Here is a 20618-nt window from a genome sequence, read left to right as displayed (position 1 = left end):
TAATGGAAAAAATGTCCTTACAGAAACTATGCAATCAGGTTGCATCATTCCCATCGACACATAAAGATGCTCTTAGGGCATTCTTAGCGAGTTTAACAGATGCAAATGAAAAAGAGAAGAGAATTATTCAGGAATTGCTAATATTTAAAAAAATTGAAAAATCATCTGATGAAAGTGTCCCGGTTTTTACTGGGCTAAAAGGTAGCAAGGTATTACACCACACTGCCAAAATTCCTCCTGGTATAAGATTTTCTGTTCCAATAATTGACAGCAGTGATGAAGCAACTATTCGCTTAGCTAATCTGCTGAAAATAGAACAGCTGAAGAGCACAGACTGCTTGAAGTTTGTTATAGAAGACATAAGAAGTGATTTTTATTCATATGACGAAACAGCACAGATAATGCAATGGGTTCTTGAAAATCTGACTTTTCTGAAAAATGAGAATTCAGATGTGATAGATTGGCTGACACCACTAAAGTTTATTAAGATTTCACCGGAAAAGATAATGTCAGCAAACGAACTCTTTGATCCTGAGGTAGAACTTCTGCAACATTTGTTTTATGCTGAGGAGGAAAGTTATTTCCCTCCTGTTATTTTTACTTCCTCAGATATTCTTCATTCATTGAGGCAAATAGGCTTAAAAAATGAAGCTAATCTTGAGGAAAATGATATCTTGAGAGTGGCAAAAAAAATTGAAGGTTTGCATGCTGACTCTAACACCAATCATGATTTGCTGTTAAGAAAAGCTAGAACTCTCTTGACGATTTTGAACAAAAACCATATGCTGCTTCACTCATCCGAAACAAAAGCTGCAATGAGAAAGATAAAATGGATTCCTGCAAGTAAGGAAAGGCCTCCAAATTATCCAGGGTCCTTAGTTTGGAAAGGAGATCATTGTGATCTTTGTTCACCACCAGAAATGTGTGATATATCACATGCAATTTTAGTTGGTTCCTCAGTTCCTCTTGTGGAAAATGTACTGTTGGATATTGGAAAAGCACTTGGCATCCCCACCAAGCCCAGCATAAAAGCAGTCTTGAAACATTTCAAGGTGGTAGTTGATTGGCATAGTTCTAAAACCTTCAGTGATGAGGACTACTATCAGTTTCAGCATATCTTACTTGAGATTTATGGATTCATGCATGATCATCTAGAAGAAGGCAAAGAAGCTTTTAAAGCCCTGAAATTTCCCTGGGTTTGGACAGGTAAAACATTTTGTTCCCTCACACAAGCAGTAATAAAGTCAGTTCCTGATCTTGATCTTCAGCCTTATCTACATTATGTGCCAAAAACTATGGCAAAGTTTCACCAGTTGTTTAAATGCTGTGGTTCAATTGAGGAGTTAACACCAGACCATGTTTCTATGGTCATTCAGAAAATATATCTGAAGAGTGAGCAGTCTCTCTCAGAGCAAGAGAGTAAGCAAAGCCTTCACATTATGTTGAGCATCATAAGATGGCTGTACAGCAATCAGATCCCCGCGAGTCTGCATACGCCCATGCCACTGTACAGTGGCAAACTTCCTTATAAACTTGCAATGAAGCCAATTCATGAGTGCTGTTACTGTGACATCAAAGTTGATGATTTAAATGATTTGCTTGAGGATTCTGTTGAACCCATAATTTTGGTGCATGAAGACATACCCATGAAAACTGCTGAGTGGTTAAATGTCCCATGCCTTAGCACCAGACTGATTAATCCAGAAAATATGGGATTTGAGCAATCTGGGCAAAGAGAGCCTCTGACTGTGAGAATTAAAAACATATTGGAAGAATACCCTTCAATTTCAGATATCTTTAAGGAGCTTCTTCAAAATGCTGATGATGCTAATGCAACGGAATGTAATTTCCTGATTGACATGAGAAGAAATATGGATATAAGAGAGAACCTTCTAGATCCAGGAATGGCAGCATGTCATGGTCCGGCTTTGTGGTCATTCAATAATTCTGAGTTTTCTGATTCTGATTTCCTAAATATAACTCGATTAGGGGAGTCTCTAAAAAGGAGTGAAGTTGACAAAGTAGGAAAATTTGGACTGGGATTCAATTCTGTTTATCATATCACTGATGTTCCTATTATTTTGAGCCGGGAGTTCATGATTATGTTTGATCCAAATGTCAACCATATAAGTAAGCATATCAGAGATAAATCCAACCCTGGCATCAAAATCAACTGGAGTAAACAACAGAAGAGACTGCGAAAATTTCCAAATCAATTTAAGCCATTTATAGGAGTTTTTGGTTGCCAGCTACCACTTACAGTAGAATCTCCCTACAGCTACAAAGGAACACTTTTCAGGCTGTCTTTTAGGACTCAGCAGGAAGCTAAAGTGAGTGAAGTCAGCAGTGCATCTTACAATACAGCGGACATTTACTCTCTTGTGGATGAATTTAGCATTTGCGGTCACAGACTGATAATATTTGCTCAGAGTGTAAATTCAATGGTTTTGAAATACTTGAAAATTGAAGCAGATGATCCTGGCGTGGCACAAGATGTTGTCACTATCAGAAAAAATCAGTGTTCTTCCAAAGCCTTGACTGCACCAAATGTAAGTGTTTTAAAGGAAGCAGCTAAACTCATGAAGGTCTGCAGCAGCAGTACTAAAAAGCTTCCCACTGAAACACCAAAGTCATCATGTATCCTACAGATAGTAGTAGAAGAATTTCACCATGTGTTTAGGCGGATTGCTGATTTACAATCTCCACTTTTCAGAGGTACTGAAGATGATCCAGCTGCTTTCTTTGAAATGGCTAAATCAGGACAGATGAAAAGATCAGGTGATGAATTGCCACAGAAAACAGTAGATTCAACAACGTGGCTGATATGTTCTTGCATGGATGTTGGAGATGCTTTGAAATTTTCTTTGCACGAAAGTGGAAGAAGACTAGGCCTAGTTCCCTGTGGTGGTGTAGGAGTGTTGCTGTCTGAAACCCAGGATCAAAAATGGATTGTGAAACCTAATTGCAACAACATAGGTGAAGTATTTTGCTATTTACCTCTGCGAATAAAAACAGGCTTACCTCTTCACATAAATGGCTGCTTTGCAGTTACTTCAAATCGGAAAGAGATCTGGAAAACAGACACAAAAGGAAGATGGAATACAGTATTCATGAGGCATGTTATTGTGAAAGCCTACATAGAAGCCCTTTGTGTTTTACGTGACATGGCAATCAATGGTGAGCTAGTTGACTACAGTTACTCTGCAGTGTGGCCAGATCCTAATTCAGTTCATGATGATTTTTCTGTTATTTGTCAAGGGTTTTATGAGGACATAGCTCATATGAAAAGCAAAGAAGGGATCAAAGTGTTTTCTGATGGCTCGTCCTGGGTCTCCATGAAGAATGTAAGGTTTTTAGATGACTCCATACTGAAACGGCCAGATGTTGGGCCGTCAGCCTTCAAAATCTTTCTGAAGTACCTTAAAAAAACTGGATCCAAAAATCTGTGTGCTGTAGATCTCCCATCCTGGGTAAAGACAGGATTTGAAGAAGCAGGATGCAAATACATACTATTGGAGAACACGTTCTCTGAGAAACAGTTCTTTTCTGAGGTATTTTTCCCTAATGTTCAGGAGATTGATGCAGAGCTGCGTGATCCTTTGATGCGTTACGTTCTCAATGAAAAAGTTGAGGAGTTCTCAGGAATTCTTCATGCTACTCCATGTATTCCCTGTTCATTGGATGGACATTCATTAGTTACACCATCAAGACTGATCCATCCTGAAGGAAGAGTTGCAAAGTTGTATGATGCTGAGGACGGAAGATTCCCTTATGGTACCACTCAGGATTATCTTAACCCTGTTATTTTGGTTAAACTTGTTCAGCTGGGAATGGCTAAAGATGATATTTTATGGGAAGATCTGATAGAACGTGCAGAGTCAGTAGCTGAAATTAACAAGACCGATCATGCTGCAGCTTGTCTCAGGAGCAGTATTATATTGAGTCTTATTGATGAAAAACTAAAATCTAGAGATCCTAGAGCTAAAGAATTTGCTGCAAAATGTCAAAACATTCCTTTCCTTCCTTTCCTTAGCAAACCAGCAGGCTTCTCACTGCACTGGAAAGGCAGTGATTTTCAGCCTGAAGCGATGTTTTCAGCAAATGATCTTTACACTGCTGATCATCAAGATATAGTTTGCCTCACACAACCAATTCTTAATGAAAATTCCCACTCTTTTAAAGGTTGTGGTACTTTGTCATTAGCTGTCAAAGAATTTTTGGGTTTACTGAAGAAACCAGCTGTTAATTTAGTAATAAATCAGTTAGAAGAAGTTGCAAAGTCATTTGATGGAATCACATTGTATCAAGAAAATATCACTAATGCTTGTTACAAATACCTGCATGAAGCAATGTTAGAGAGTGAATCAACAAAAGCCATGATAATTGAACAGCTAACAAACAGTAGTTTTATTTTGGTTGAGAATGTGTATGCTGATCCATCAAAAGTGTCTTTTCATTTGAATTTTGAAGCAGCACCCTATCTCTATCAGTTGCCTAACAAATACAAAAATAGTTTCCGTGAGCTGTTTGAAAGTGTGGGTGTAAGACAGGCTTTCACAGTTGAAGACTTTGCTGTAGTTCTGGAATTAATAAATCAGGAAAGAGGGACCAAACAACTAACAGAAGACAACTTTCAGCTCTGCAGGAGAATAATTAGTGAAGGAATATGGGGCCTCATTAGAGAGAAGAAGCAGGAATTTTGTGAGAAAAAGTATGGTGAGATTTTATTGCCAGATACTCATCTTGCCCTTCTGCCTGCAAAATCTTTGTGTTACAATGACTGTCCATGGATTAAAGTCAAAGACACAACTGTTAAATACTGTCATGGCGATATTCCAAGAGAAGTTGCAGTGAAGCTTGGAGCAATACCAAAACGCCATAAAGCTTTAGAAAGATATGCATCAAATATCTGTTTTACTACCCTTGGAACAGAATTTGGCCAGAAAGAAAAATTGACTAGTAGAATTAAAAGCATTCTGAATGCTTACCCTTCAGAAAAAGAAATGCTGAAAGAGCTCCTTCAGAATGCAGATGATGCAAAAGCTACGGAGATCTGTTTTGTGTTTGATCCTAGACAGCATCCAGCCGATAGAATATTTGATGAGAAATGGGCACCACTTCAAGGACCAGCACTGTGTGTTTACAACAATCAGCCTTTTACAGAAGACGATATTCGGGGAATCCAGAACCTTGGAAAAGGTACAAAAGTAGGAAATCCCTGTAAAACTGGACAATATGGTATAGGTTTCAATTCTGTTTATCACATTACTGATTGCCCTTCTTTCCTGTCTGGCAATGATATACTTTGCATTTTTGATCCTCATGCAAGATATGCACCAGGTTCAACATCAACAAGTCCTGGCCGCATGTTTAGAGATTTAGATGCAGATTTCAGAACACAGTTCTCAGATGTACTGGACCTCTACTTAGGAGATCACTTTAAACTGGACAATTGTACCATGTTTAGGTTTCCTCTTCGAAATGGAGAAATGGCAAAAGTATCAGAAATTTCATCAGTTCCATGCTCAGACAGAATGGTCCAAAATCTTTTGGATAAGCTGCGCACAGATGGAGCAGAACTCCTAATGTTTTTGAACCATATGGAAAAAATTTCTATTTGTGAGATAGAAAAAACAACAGGAGCACTGAATGTCCTGTATTCCGTACAAGGCAAAATCACTGATGGAGACAGACTGAAACGAAAGCAATTCCATGCATCTGTGATTGACAGTGTAACTAAAAAGAAGCAGCTAAGTGAAATACCTGTACAGCAGATTACTTATTCAATGGATACTGAAGACTCTGAAGGAAATCTCACAACTTGGTTAATTTGTAACAGGTCAGGCTTTTCTGCCATGGAAAAGGTATCCAAAAGTGTGGTTTCAGCCCACAAGAATGAGGACATAACTCTTTTCCCTCGTGGTGGAGTAGCAGCTTGCATTACTCATAATTACAAAAAACCCCACAGAGCATTCTGTTTCTTACCCTTATCATTAGAAACTGGGTTGCCTTTCCATGTGAATGGACACTTTGCTCTGGACTCTGCAAGAAGAAATCTGTGGCGTGATGACAATGGTGTTGGAGTAAGAAGTGACTGGAATAGTAGTCTAATGACAGCGCTGATAGCACCGGCCTATGTTGAACTGCTGATTCAGCTGAAGAAGAGGTATTTTCCAGGCACTGACCCTACGGTATCAGTGCTGCAAAACACACCTATTCATGCTGTGAAAGACACTTTAAAAAAGTTCTTATCCTTTTTTCCAGTTAATAGACTTGATATTCAGCCAGATTGGTATTGCTTAGTGAAAGCAGTTTACAGTTGCATTTATGAAGATTTGAAGCGTCTTTTACCTGTTATGAGAGCTCCAAATGTTGATGGTTCTGATTTGCATTCTGCTGTTATCATCACATGGGTTAACATGTCTACTGTGAACAAGGGCAGACCATTCTTTGACAATTTGCTACAAGATGAATTGCAGCACCTCAAAAATACAGAATACAACATCACAACACGAAAGACAGTGGCCGAAAATGTTTACAGACTAAAGCATTTACTCTTGGAAATTGGATTTAATTTGGTATATAACTGTGATGAGACTGCAAATCTCTACCACTGTTTGGTAGATGCAGATATTCCTGTCACCTATGTGACACCCGCTGATGTCCGATTGTTTTTGATGACATTTTCTTTTCCAGACTCTAATTGCCACATTGGAAAGTTACCCTGTCGTCTTCAGCAGACAAATTTGAAACTCTTCCATAGCCTCAAACTCCTGGTTGACTACTGTTTCAAAGATGCAGAAGAAAATGAAATCCAAATTGAAGGTTTGCCACTCCTTATTACTCTTGACAACGTTTTGCAAGTTTTTGATTCAAAGCGACCGAAGTTCTTGACAACATACCATGAACTGATTCCGTCTCGGAAGGATCTCTTTATGAACACACTGTATTTGAGATACAACAATATTCTGCTCAGCAGTGAAGTAGCAAAAGTCTTTGATATCAGAAGTTTTGCTGAATTGTTATCATCTGTGCTGCCTAGAGAATATAAAACTAGAAATTGTGTGAAATGGAAGGAAAACTTTGCAAGTGAATCTTGGCTTAAAAGTGCCTGGCATTTTATCAGTGAGTCTCTAAATATTAAAGAAGAGCAAGAAGATATGCAAGCAAAATTTGATGGTGTTATTGAAACTTTGAAGGACTGGACTTTGCTTCCAGGTGTAAAGTTTACTGTCTCAGCCAATCATCTTGTTGTGCCAGAGTGTGATGTTTTGCTGCCACTCAGCATTATGCATATAGCTGTCTTTCCAAATGCTCAGAGTGATAAAGTCTTCCATGCTTTAATGAAAACAGGCTGTATTCAGCTGGCATTGAACAAAATCTGTTCCAAAGACAGTGCTTTAGTGCCTTTGTTGTCAGGACGTACAGCAAACATAGATAATCCCTCAAGCATTCTGAAAGCCATACAATATATGGTACAGACATCAACTTTTAAGACTGAAAAGTTAGCAGAAAGTGACTTTGAGGCTCTCCTAATGTACTTCAATTGCAACTTATGTCATTTGACATCTCAGGATGACATTAAAATTTTAAAGTCTCTTCCATGTTACAAATCAATCAGTGGCCGATACATCAGCATTGCAAAATATGGGACATGTTACGTCCTCACAAAAAGCATCCCATCAGTAGAAGTAGACAGATGGACACAGTCGACTTCATCGGCTTTTCTTGAGGAGAAGGTTCATTTGAAAGATTTGTATACTATGCTTGGTTGTGTCTCTGTAGATGATCTTGAAGTGTACTTGAAACATCTTTTGCCAAAAATTGAAAGTCTGTCTTATGATGCAAAATTAGAACATTTGATCTACTTAAAGAATAGGCTAACTAGCATTGAAGAAACTTCAGAAATGAAAGAACAGCTGTTTGAAAAGCTTGAAAGCATTTTGATCATTCATGATGCAAGCAATAGGCTAAAACCTGCAAAGTACTTTTATGACAGGACTGTAAAAGTCTTTGAAGTTATGCTTCCTGAAAAATTCTTTATACCTCAAGATTTTTTTAAGAAGCTAGAGCAACTTACAAAACCAAAAAATCAAGCTGTGTTCCTTCCATCATGGGTAACTTTTCTACGACATATCGGATTGAAATTCATCATTTCACAGCAGCAGTTACTGCAGTTTGCTAAGGAGATCAGCATGAGAGCAAATACAGAAAACTGGTCTAAAGAAACACTACAGAATACTGTCGATGTTCTCCTCCATCATATATTTCAAGAAAGAACTGACCTTTTTTCAGGAAATTTTCTGAAAGAATTGTCTTTAATTCCTTTTCTGTGCCCTGAACGAGCTCCAGCAGAATTCGTGAGATTTCATCCTCAGTATCAAGAAGTTAATGGGACACTTCCTCTTATACGATTCAATGGGGCACAGGTGAATCCTAAATTCAAGCAGACCGATGTGTTACAGTTGCTTTGGACATCATGTCCCATTCTTCCTGAGAAAGCAACACCTTTAAGCATCAAAGAGCAAGAGGGGAGTAGTCTTGGTGCACAAGAACAGCTTGAGCAAGTTTTAACCATGCTGAATGTTAATTTGGACCCTCCTCTGGACAAAGTTATCAATAACTGCAGGAACATATGCAATATAACAACTTTGGATGAGGACATGGTGAAAACTAGGGCCAAGGTCCTAAGAAGCATTTATGAGTTTCTTAGTACAGAGAAGAGGGAATTCCGCTTTCAGCTTCGAGGAGTTTCTTTTGTAATGGTGGAAGAAGGTTGGAAGCTCCTAAAGCCTGAAGAAGTGGTAATAAACCTTGAGTATGAATCTGATTTTAAACCTTATCTTTACAAACTTCCTTTAGAACTTGGTACTTTCCATCAGTTATTCAAACATTTGGGTACTGAAGACATTATTTCAACAAAGCAGTATGTTGAAGTTCTAGGTCGCATATATAAGAGCTCAGAAGGAAAGCAGTTGGATCCTAATGAAATGCGCACAGTTAAAAGAGTAGTTTCAGGCCTGTTCAAAAGTCTTCAGAATGATTCTGTAAAGGTTAGGAATGACCTTGAGAATATGAGAGATTTTGCCCTTTACCTTCCCAGTCAAGATGGCAGGTTGGTAAAGTCTAGTATCTTAGTTTTTGACGATGCACCCCACTACAAAAGCAGAATCCAAGGTAACATTGGTGTGCAGATGCTTGTTGATCTTAGCCAGTGCTACTTAGGCAAAGACCATGGCTTTCACACTAAATTGATAATGTTATTCCCTCAGAAACTGAGGCCTCGCTTACTTAGCAGTATTCTTGAAGAACAGTTGGATGAGGAGTCTCCCAAAATTTGTCAGTTTGGAGCGTTATGTTCTTTGCAGGGAAGGTTACAGTTACTGTTGTCTTCGGAGCAATTCATCACAGGACTCATTAGGATTATGAAGCATGAAAATGACAATGCTTTTCTGGCTAATGAAGAAAAAGCAATAAGACTTTGCAAAGCTTTGCGAGAAGGTTTGAAAGTTTCCTGCTTTGAGAAGTTGCAAACAACATTAAGAGTTAAAGGGTTTGCTCCTATTCCCCACAGCAAAAGTGAAACATTCGCTTTCTTGAAGAGATACGGAAACGCAGTAATACTGCTTTACATACAGCATTCTGACAGCAAGGACATAAATTTCCTCTTAGCATTAGCCATGACCTTAAAATCTGCAACTGACAACCTGATTTCTGATACCTCATATTTAATTGCCATGCTGGGTTGTAACGATATTTATCGGATCAGTGAGAAGCTTGACAGTTTGGGAGTGAAGTATGACTCTTCTGAGCCATCAAAACTTGAACTACCAACACCTGGCACTCCTATACCAGCTGAAATTCACTATACACTTCTTATGGATCCAATGAATGTATTTTATCCTGGTGAATATGTTGGTTACCTTGTTGATTCTGAAGGTGGTGATATATATGGATCATATCAGCCTACTTACACCTATGCAATCATTGTGCAAGAAGTAGAAAGAGAAGATGATGAAAGCCCCAGTTTTCTAGGGAAGATTTACCAGATTGATATTGGGTATAGTGAATATAAAATAGTGAGCTCCCTTGACTTGTACAAATTTTCCAGACCAGAGGAAAGTTCTCAAGGCAGGGATAGCACACCTTCTACCCCAACAAGTCCTACAGAATTTCCAGCACATGGACCGAGGGCAATTCCACCTATCTTCACTGGTAGAGAGAGCCACAAAACAATGTCCTCAAAACACCACTCTCCGAAAAAGATAAAGTCAAACTCATTGCCAGAAATATTAAGAGAAGTGACATCTGTGATTGAACAGGCTTGGAAGCTTCCAGAATCTGAAAGAAAAAAGATTATTAGGAGGCTATATCTTAAATGGCATCCAGATAAAAATGCAGAGAATCTCGATATAGCTAATGAGGTTTTCAAACATTTACAGAATGAGATTAACAGGATGGAAAAACAGGCCTTTATGGATCAAAATATGGACAGAGCCTCAAGAAGGCCTTTTTCATCCTCTGCTTCTCGATTTCAGTCAGATAAATTTTCATTTCAGAGATTTTACACTTCATGGAATCAGGAAGCAACAAGCCACAAATCTGAAAGGCAACAGTATAAAGAAAAGTGTCCCTCTTCCACAGGGCCGTCATATTCCCAACGCTTTTTTGTCCCACCTACGTTCAGGTCCGTTGGCAATCCTGTGGAGGCACGTCGATGGCTTAGGCAGGCCCGAGCCAACTTTTCAGCTGCACGAAATGACCTTCATAAAAATGCCAATGAATGGGTGTGCTTTAAATGCTACCTTTCTACTAAACTAGCCTTGATTGCAGCTGACTACGCTGTGAAGGGCAAGTCAGACAAAGACGTAAAACCAGCAGCCCTTGCACAAAAAATAGAGGAGTACAGTCAGCAACTTGAAGGACTTTCAAATGACGTTCAGACATTGGAGGCTTATGGAGTAGATAGCTTAAAAACTAGGTATCCTGACTTACTTCCTTTTCCACAGATTCCCAATGATAGGTTTACTTCAGAAGTTGCTATGAGAGTGATGGAATGTACTGCTTGTATCATAATAAAACTTGAAAACTTCATACAACAAAAAGTATAAATGATTTGAAGAGGTTAGGGGACTGTTTTGTCAAGAGTTTAGGTGTTTCATGTGACAGGATACAAATGCAATTGTGCAGATGATGGAACATCCAAGAGGTTACATGGTGCCAAGCAGTTTAGAAGTGTAGTGCACAAAGGTGGATGGTAGCAAGGTACTTAGAACTGAAATTTACTTAAATGGGACCTTTTTCTTAACTGAGCCTGCTGTTAAGCAAACTGTAAAACCTGAATATTTTTTAGAATTTGCAAGGAAATTGAGCTGCAAAAATTAGATGTGTGCACAACATTGTGATTAATTGGCATATTATTGAACTGCACTTTATATAACCAAAGCTTAGCTTTCTGTTAGATGAAGCCTGTAATTATAACTCCTTATTAGATTTATTTCAATTAATGTAATGTTTCTGAAAGGGTAATGTCAGTTTTCAATGTACTAATCCTAAGACTGGACATACAATGAAATGGGAGATGGGGTGGAAGTTTAACTTTGGAGGTATTGCTCCAAAGCATATCTGTATTCTTTTGTGTTCTGTGGACATTCATGTCACTCATAGTAATACTCCTATCAGCTGGATCTGATTATAAATTTGCTGCAGCATCACATTGTAAACATTTAAAGGATAGTTTAGTACCTGTAAACTGGTGCAGTTATTTTAATGCTGAATAATGATACTTGATTTAACATGCCATGTCATGTCATGCATTGATTGCATTTACTTTATTATAGAAGAATGAAATATTTAATTTACTTTTTTTTTTAGAGCCTCTCATCTTTTGTTTAATGAAAAATGCTTGTGGATGATATAAAATCTGTGAACATTATTATATGGTGTTTTATGATTTCTTTTTGAACACCAAAACTGTTTTCAGATGTCTAAATGCTTGAGTTTCTTTTTTTCCCCATGCGTGTGTGCCTTTGTGTATGTACATATATATATATTTTTCCACAAACATTGGCAGTAGTACAATCCAGTAACTCATTTTTGGTGTACACAGAGCACTGGTTTTTGTTACATGTTTAAAGGTGCTGAAATGTAACGCTGGTTTTATTTTGTTATTCACTACAGCCCTTGAGAAATCTGATTATTAGTTCACACTCTTTCTTTTATAGTTTGTAATACTTTTGGTAATGACATGCAGTATGTTCAATGTTAGCTTTTTGTAAAAAAAAATGTAAAAAAAAAAAAAGGAAGGATAATGCTAAATGAAAGGATTTTCTTAGCTGGATCAGCCACATTAAACATAAATGTTAAACGTTTTCTGGTGGTATGCTGTTACAATTGTCTACTTGACAGCACAGTGAAACTGCAATTTAACTTACAGAATACAAAGGAAAATAAACCAACAGCAAGCTTGCACAGCTGTGATAGTGCTGTAATACAAAAATAAAAAATCACAGTGAGGTCTGCTTCAGTTTTGAGTAAATTATAAAGGCCTTGTTCTCAAAGAAATGTGATGTTTGAAAAATGATACTGCTTCTGATTGTGGAGCCCTATTATTATTTCTGCTATTAAATTAAGTGCCATAAATGTAGTAAAGAAAAATGCAAACATATATTTCAGTCCGATGTGTTTTGGTTTTATTATGTAGGCTAACTTTACCTATTATTTGAAGCTTTTATATAGGTAAATTCACAATCTTTTTTTGATTAATTCTAAAAAATTGTACAAATATTAAAATACTATTGAAAAAGAAACATGCTTTTTTCTTGCAATGACAAATGTTTGCAGTTTTCTCAAAGAAATTGTACATTTTGCTGATTTTTTGCAATAAATAGCATGTAAGTAAAACACAAATCCCAGTGTGCCATGAAATAAATCAGTTTAGTTAATTCCCTGTGTTTTTAAAATAGATTCCTTTGTGGTTCTTGCTTTGTGCATTAAGTCAGATGGATAGTATTCAGGGTAAGCAAAATACTTGAAAAGGAAACAGTTCTCATGCTTTTCATTTTAAATGGAGCTAAAACATGAGGTATCACGGCAGCATGCAAACGTGTAACAGGAGCACCACGAACACTTTCCTGTTTTTACGTGAGCTCTTGAGAAAGAAAATCTTCTAAGTGTGTAACTGTGTTTTATAAGCAACCTATGTTCCCTTGCCAGTATTATTATTATGAACTGTTAAAATGGCTGTGCAGAACCACTGAACTATTCTGTTATAATTACTTTGTTTATTTTGTATGTATTGTTGAGCGCTGACACTGTGAGAAAGAAAATGGTCCCAGTTCTTAAGAAGCTAATGGCCTGAAGCAATTTTAAATACTGAACCAAGCTGAGAAAGAAAACTTGAATGACACAGAAAAACTAATTTATTCTGTTACTCCTGAACTGAAACTAACAATAAAATTTACACATGGCAGACGGACAGGCACGAGTGGTCTCTCAGTTGGAAGTCTCTTAGTTTCTTATTGGCTTAACTCACTGTAACAGCTAGCCTAAATAAAGAGGCTTTGTGAGACCAGGAAAGACCTGATAGAACAGGATTTTGTAAGTGCCATTTAATTCCTGATTAAAAATAAAAATAAATGAAATGCTTAATTGATTCTTCCTTTCGGCTCAGCTGGGAGACTTGGCAATGTGTCTAAGTCAGGTATGGAAGCTTAGAACAGTTAGGATGTGATGGTTCTGTAATAAGGGTCTGTAGAAGTAAATGTTAGCATGTAGGTTCCAGAAAAATATATTTAACAGGCAATTCTGCACATTAAATGAGTTCTCAATTGAAAAAATGTCTTTTCATTCAGGTCTTTCTCCTACCTTCCAAGGTAGCAGGAGTTCATCTAGGAAAAGCAGCTTCAGTAGTCTTGTCTCCCAAGATTACAGTTGAGGAGTTTAACAAGAAGTCAGTGGTATAGGAAGCTGATTTAACTATATGTTGGGCAGCTTAAATCTAGGGAACTGCAGTCGGAATAAGCCTCAATAGGCTTGTTACTATCTTCTTGTGCTTTAAAAGCTTTCCTCTCAAACAATGGCATACACAGCTATTCTAAAAAGCACGGGACACTTGCCTCAGCAATTAGTGACAAGAAAAAGGTTTGAGGGTTTTTTTGTTCTTTTTTTGTTAAGGAAATGGATTTTTGTGTAGTTGACTACCAGAGGAAAAATAAATGGTTTATTGTGTAAAAAATGCAGTTTTGCAAGATTTGTACTCAGATCATTATCAGTAAAGTTGTTATAATGATTTGTGAAACAGGATTTAAAACTTGGTGTAAGGATTGCATTCACTTGGTACTGGTATACTTGGATTGCTTTAAATAAAGCTGTAATTAAATCTATTGTAATTTCTCCAGTTAAAGTAGAGGAGGGTAGTGCCACCTTTGAGATTTTCTGTTGCTGTATCTAAACTCTTTGAGAAAGGCTGGATTGGTCTTGGGGAACAAAGGCAGAACTAATAGTTCAAAAATAATTAAACTTGGCAGCCAAAGTAAATGTTTTCATTTGAAGAAGACACACATTTTTGTCACATGAAGGGATTTGTCAATGAATTTTTAATCAAAACTGTTTATCTTTTCTTTGGATTGTTTTCTGGATGATTAATTCAGTAGCACTGGCATAATTTCTTTGTTTCCTTTCACCTACTACTGATTAAGACAACGGAATTCTAGATGTCCAGTGAAACTAATTGTAAAGCATTTTCTAAATTCTGCAAGGTACATTTTTCGTTGGGACCAAGACTTTTGTTTGTATTTTTAAATAACATACATTTCACATTCTTAGTCTTGGAAAAATAATTTTGTTTTAAAAATGAAAACATTCATTTAAGCTGTGTTTCATTTGGATACAGAAGGAGAAACAGACTTTTCAAAATGTATAAAGTTTATTCAAGAACTCAGTTCCCAATTCTTGCAATTTCCTTTTGTGTAAAGCTATATAAAGACAGACAAATGTAAATACTAAAGGACTGTGATATGGAAACAAAAAGGCTCATGTTTGGGCAATCACCAGTGAAGTTTTACTATCATTTTTCCACTGTGTAACAATTGCAACCAATTACAAGAACTGCTGTAAATAATTCTTTTTGAGGGAGTAAATATGCAAACAAATCAGTTCACTATGCTGGTAGTGATTTTTTTCCTCTTCTCCATTTGGATAATACTTTTGGAAATAAACTAGAGAACTGCATACTCTCACTTCCCTGTGCCATAATTTTCTGTTAATCTGTAACTATTTACTGAAGTTTGATTCAAGTAGAAACAGTAATTTTGAAGTATTAGAGAGGTACAGACATCCACATGAAGATATCAGAAATGATAATTTAGTGATGTATGAGCTATATTGAGATTAACAGCAATTCAGATTGTAGCATCAGCTGATTACTCTGGTAATTTTAGCATAAATTTTGTTTCTCTACTAACCACACCAAAAAGAAAAAAAACATTCAGTGACAAGATGTTGCCATTCATGCTTTAAAAAATGTGCACAACTTCTATACTACAACAATACTTCTGATGTCAATGTTGTAGCATAATGAAAAGAAGACTGAAATTTAAGCAATGAAAAGGGTCAGGTTGGTGATTGGGGTGACGGCAGTGCTGAGGGTACAGCAGATGTCTTTAGTTTTCGGTACTACTCAGAATCCACCTGTGAACTGAAGCATATCCAGAAGGTTTATCTCCACAAGAAAGGTGGTAGTTATTGCAGTATCTAAGTGAGGTGCCATAATGCTTAGTAGTGTTACCAGCCAGGGGACTGCACCCTGACTTTCCTAGCTCTTCAAGGGTCAGGTGATTCTGGCCTGGAAAGCTGCAGTTCCCTCCCTGGCTCTGAATTAAATGGCAAATCACATTTGAAAATGTGCCTCCAAAACAAAAGCTTAAAATGTATAACTTAAAATGCTGTGCTTCCATTGTCAGCAGAACAAGCAAGATGGTAACTATCTTGCGGTATCTGGCTAACATTTATGGATTAGATTAGGTGAATGATTTGTTTGATACCCCATGGAAGTGGGCATATGTTCCTTGATGTCAGAACAATGGCTGAAATTAAGGACTCAAGTCCCAGTTTTGTTGTTAGTATGACACTTATAAGAGACTGGTGACGTGACAGTCCTCCAAGTTGTAGCAGCAGTTTTTAGGTATCTGGTACAGGCAAGGGTATTTGCTGACCTTTATTTTAATATTCATGTCTTCTATCCAATGAATAAGCGAAGGCTGCTCGTGTTTTGGTTTGTAAAATCTTGTGCATGGAGCTGAAACCACCTAAACTGACTTTAAAGGAACACTGAAGACAGGTTTCTGTTACAGTGTGCCTCCGCTGCTGGCTTAGTTGTAGAGACAGATATAGTCAAGAGATACAGTTGTGGAGATAAACATTTCTCTCCTTATGGCCAACAGCCTTGGACTCACTCCTGAAGACAGGAGTGAGTGAGTCTAAGCCCAATAAAAGGGAATTTCAGCTATGGAAGATGTGTGGCTTCCTGCTTCTCCTTTAGGCAGTGTAAAAGCAACTGGAGCACCCTCCAGATAACACTGAAACCTTGCTTCACTCGCTTAAGCTCACCTTTAGTGCTTCCTACTTGCTATATGGAAGCTCTTTGAGTTTGCATTAACTGCTGAGGGCTCCACTCTGCTGCTGAAGGGCAATTTCAGTCCTGTACATCAGACTCTTGGAGAAATTGCAAAGGCAGCCCTTGAAGCAGGGACTGCCCTGGGCTTTACCACAATAATAGTGGAAAATGTTAAATGAGGACTCTTTCTCAACTCAGGCTTTTGTGTGTATCTGGGATCTCATCCAAGTGTTGGTTTTCTTCCCTTGTTCACCAGAGCTGAAGTAGCAAGCTTTAAAAAAGTTAGTAATAATTTTGTTCTGATTCTCCTGTTTTAAGGATGATGACTATTTTTTTTCCAAAAGTTGGATATTCATGGTTTACTAACACCATGGGTTAAAATCCTTTTGTAAATAGACACCAAGGCACTATGTGATAGCTACTTCCTGGATAATAAGATCATCAAGTATATACAAAACAGCATCAAAGGAATTAAAAACCCATGAGATTTAAACAACAGACTACTAAATACAAATCTTGCTACCCAGAGGTGTGCAAACAATTTATTTGTGTTCAGTGCAACACCGTACAGGGGAACGGGTCTGCAGCTGTGTTTCTCTACAAGGCCAATAAATGGTTTCGTCAGCTCTGGTGAGCATTTATTTTGTATCCAAAGTCCTAATGTAAAAAATAATAAAGAGCAGTTTTACTCTCTCTGTTTGTGATGACAGAATCAGAAATACCAGTCAACAAGTGCAGATGGAAATGAAATATTCCTCTTAATTGAAATCTGTGGGCTGCATGAAAGGATTTTTTTCCCACTGCCCAAGTAGTTCCTTGTGTCAGACAATCTGAAGATACTTTTTTTTTCTTTTTACTACTCCAGCTGGCACAACAGATTGCCTAGTTGAATTAGCATACCCTAAAATAAGAAAGGATATAAATGAATATGACGGTACAGGCAGTAGAACAAACAATTGCTATTATAAAATATACTAACATATTTCTCTGTTGTATAGTGAATGGATTTGAGACACAGGGAGGCCTTAATGACTTCTGGAGCTTTTTGCATTAGTTATTTTTATATGAATCTCAGTAATAAGCAAATCAGCATATATGTTGCCAAATAAAAATACAAAGCTACTAGCAAATTTACACCTTTTGCACAGAACTTATACAGATATCGCATTTTTCTATCTTGTGTTATTGCAAGAACAAAATTGCATAGACCATTTGCTGGCACTTTCTGAATTCTCCAAATAATGCTTTGTCTTACAAATAATTCAAGTAGTTCCCTCAAATCAATATCACCCACTAATACAGTAAGTGTTTACATGTAGTGAGAGAAAAAACCCACGGATCTCAAAAGTATGAACAATGACATAATCATCTGACCGAATAATAGTTCAGCAAGGAAACATACTTGTTTTATTTTTTTATGCTCTCTGTAAGGCTGTTTTCCAAGTGTTACTGACAAAACATGTTATTTGATTCAAGTCATTCTTCTGAAGTGGAAATGTCATTTGTGCTCTTCTTCCCCTTACACCCTGTATTCCAGAATCGTAGATGCAGATTTGTTTCCTAAATTGAAGTACTCTGTTTTTAAAATGCTGAAAAATAAGCTTTCAGTAATGCTCTTCAGCAATAATACAAAATGCAGATGCGCAAGGGGGTGTGTGGCCTTTTTGGGTGCCTCACTGGCAGACCCGGCTGTATTCTTGGCAAGTGGAGCCCACGCCGGCCACTGACAAGTAGAGCTTTCCATCTGGACACACGCAGATTTCATAGAGCCCCTGAGAAATCCCAGATCCACCCCTTGCACCCTCAGGCAACTTGGGCAGTCGCACAGTTTCAGCATCGAGCAAAAGCTGTGTGGGAAAAAGCAGGACAAATGGGCTTGTTAGAGATGATAAAGCAGTAACGTGCCATGAGACAAGCTGAATTTGGCTAGGCAGAGGCTCAAGAATGGCCTTCTATCCAGGACTTGTAATATACAAAGTTTCTCTGCGCCCTAGGCTCTTGGCAGACATAAACAGGATAGGGATAAGCTGGTGCCCACCCTCTTCATTAGCAGAGAACTCCTGAAGTTCAACAAGGCCAAGTGCAATGTCCTGCACCCGTGTTGGGGCAATCCCAAAAATGCATACAAGCAGGGTAATAAATGGATTGAGAGAAGCTCTGAGGAGAAAGATGTGGGGGTATTGATGGATAAAAAATTATGTATGAGCCAGCAATGTGCGCTCGCAGCCCAAAAAATCAATCACACCCTGGGCTGCAACAGGAGCAGCGTGGGCAGCAGGGCGAGGGAGGGGATTCTGCCCCTCTGCATCCAGCTCTGAGGCCACCAACATAAGAAAGACATGGACCTGCTGAAGTGAGTCCAGAGGAAAGCCATGAAGATGTTTAGAGGGATGGAGCAACTCTCCCATGAGGAAAGGCTGAGAGAATTGGAATTGTTCAGCATGGAGAAGAGAGGGCTCTGGGGAGACCTCACTGCAGCCTTCTAGCATTTAAAGGGGGCCTACAAGAAAGCTGGGGAGGGACTCCTTATCAGGGATACTGGTTTTAAACTGAAAAAAGATAGATTTAGATTAAATATATACAAAAATAAAATTCTTCTAGTAGTGAGGCACAGAACAGGTTGCCCAGTGAAGCTGTGGATGCCCCATCCCTGGAAGTGTTCAAGGCCAGGTTGTATTGAACTCTGAGTAGCCTGGTCTAGTTGAAGGTGTCCCTGTCCATGGCAGGGAATTTGGACCTGGATGATCTTTAAGGTCCCTTCCAGCACAACTCACTCTAGGATATGAGATAGTGACAGGGTTCCTGCCCATGCACAGAACAGCAGGACAAAGCGCTGCTGCTGGGCCCCAGTCTGTCCTGGCCTGAGTGCTGAGGCCTCACCGCTGAGCCAGCTGTTAAGGATGGGCATGGGTTGGTCTGCAGTTCCTCTGCAGAAGAACTGGCACAGTACAGCCTTGCAGAGGGGATAAATAGGCTGCTGCATGTTGCCTGCTGCTAATGATGTCTGCAGAGCTTCACTCCTTAATTTTGCCACCCTGGAGCTGTGTCTGCTGCTGAGCCAAGATTCCCCACTGGGGTGCCTGGGGTCACTGTGCTAGTGGGGAGCTAAGCGCTATCCAAAATTTATTAGAAAGCACCTCTCTAAGCTAATATAACATTATGTCTGTTGGTACTATTTTTACATAAATAGAAGTTTTATTATTGGCACTAATAATTTTAATATCCTGCCACCTAAAACCTGAGGAATTAACAGGACTTGAAAAAAAAGAACTGGAGTATAGTCACACAGAAGATCAACTGCAGTTACGGAAAAGAAGGGCTTGTACTCACCACACCATCACTGCTGTGTAGTTTGATATCCATCTGGGAAAGAGCTTCAATATTCCCAGCTTGTGCTTTGATATTAATTCCTCGTGGTGCATCCATGCTCAAAGACCGAGTTGGTGATTCCAGCCTAAAGGCAGGAGCAGGAAATCAGACAGTAGCACAATCTCATACATTCCTTTATGTTAGAAAAATAAGTAAACATTGAACAAGCCCTGGCAGGCTCTTGCCTGGAGTCATATAAAAGATGCAGCTTCCCTTTTCTTCAGGTAGACTTGAAAAAGGAGGCAGCTATTTCAAAAACCAACAAAGCATCCCAAACGAAAAATATAGATTAATTCATAATACAAATGCAAGGTATTATTTAATACACAACTACAGATTATTTCAGTATAACAGTAATTTAATCTGTTAAACTGAAACCCAGTTTTACATTATTTAGTTTCAATTTGTTTTCATTTTTGGCATAGTAAGACATTGAAATTAATACAAGTAATACAGCCTGGAAATTCTTTCTATCAACAAGAGTTTTGACACTGCTATTAGTTGGACCAAGATTTCACTCAGGGAGTGTGTGCGTGTGTGTGTGTGTGTTGTTTAACTAGATGACAACGGAAACTTAAAAACTGTTAACTTAATTTGAAATAAAAATTATACAATGTAACAAACAGAGAGTTGC

General features: G+C 38.2%; 2 protein-coding genes across 7 annotated transcripts in view; one reads left to right on the top strand and one right to left on the bottom strand.

The window, feature by feature from the left end:
• Positions 1-15231, top strand: part of SACS (sacsin molecular chaperone) — a 58088-nt gene extending 42857 nt beyond the window's left edge. Inside the window, 1 exon segment of the mRNA XM_019286419.3 lies at positions 1-15231. Coding sequence (XP_019141964.3) covers positions 1-11111 — 11111 coding nt within the window. The 3' untranslated portion in view covers positions 11112-15231.
• A 2413-nt stretch (positions 15232-17644) lies between these two features.
• The window catches only part of SGCG (sarcoglycan gamma), a 110239-nt gene continuing 107265 nt past the window's right edge, over positions 17645-20618 (bottom strand). For all 6 annotated transcript variants that reach the window (XM_039565319.1, XM_039565297.1, XM_039565312.1 and 3 more), the window contains 2 exons: positions 19946-20069; positions 17645-18462 (listed from right to left, as the gene is read on the bottom strand). In XM_039565319.1, coding sequence (XP_039421253.1) covers positions 18289-18462; positions 19946-20069 — 298 coding nt within the window. In that variant the 3' untranslated portion in view covers positions 17645-18288. The remainder of the gene's footprint in view (positions 18463-19945; positions 20070-20618) is intronic.

Source organism: Corvus cornix, chromosome 1 (assembly GCF_000738735.6).
Source record: "Corvus cornix cornix isolate S_Up_H32 chromosome 1, ASM73873v5, whole genome shotgun sequence".
In the NCBI taxonomy this organism is placed as follows: domain Eukaryota; kingdom Metazoa; phylum Chordata; class Aves; order Passeriformes; family Corvidae; genus Corvus; species Corvus cornix.
Note: the sequence above shows the minus strand (reverse complement) of the source record. Positions and strands in the feature narration are given on the sequence as shown.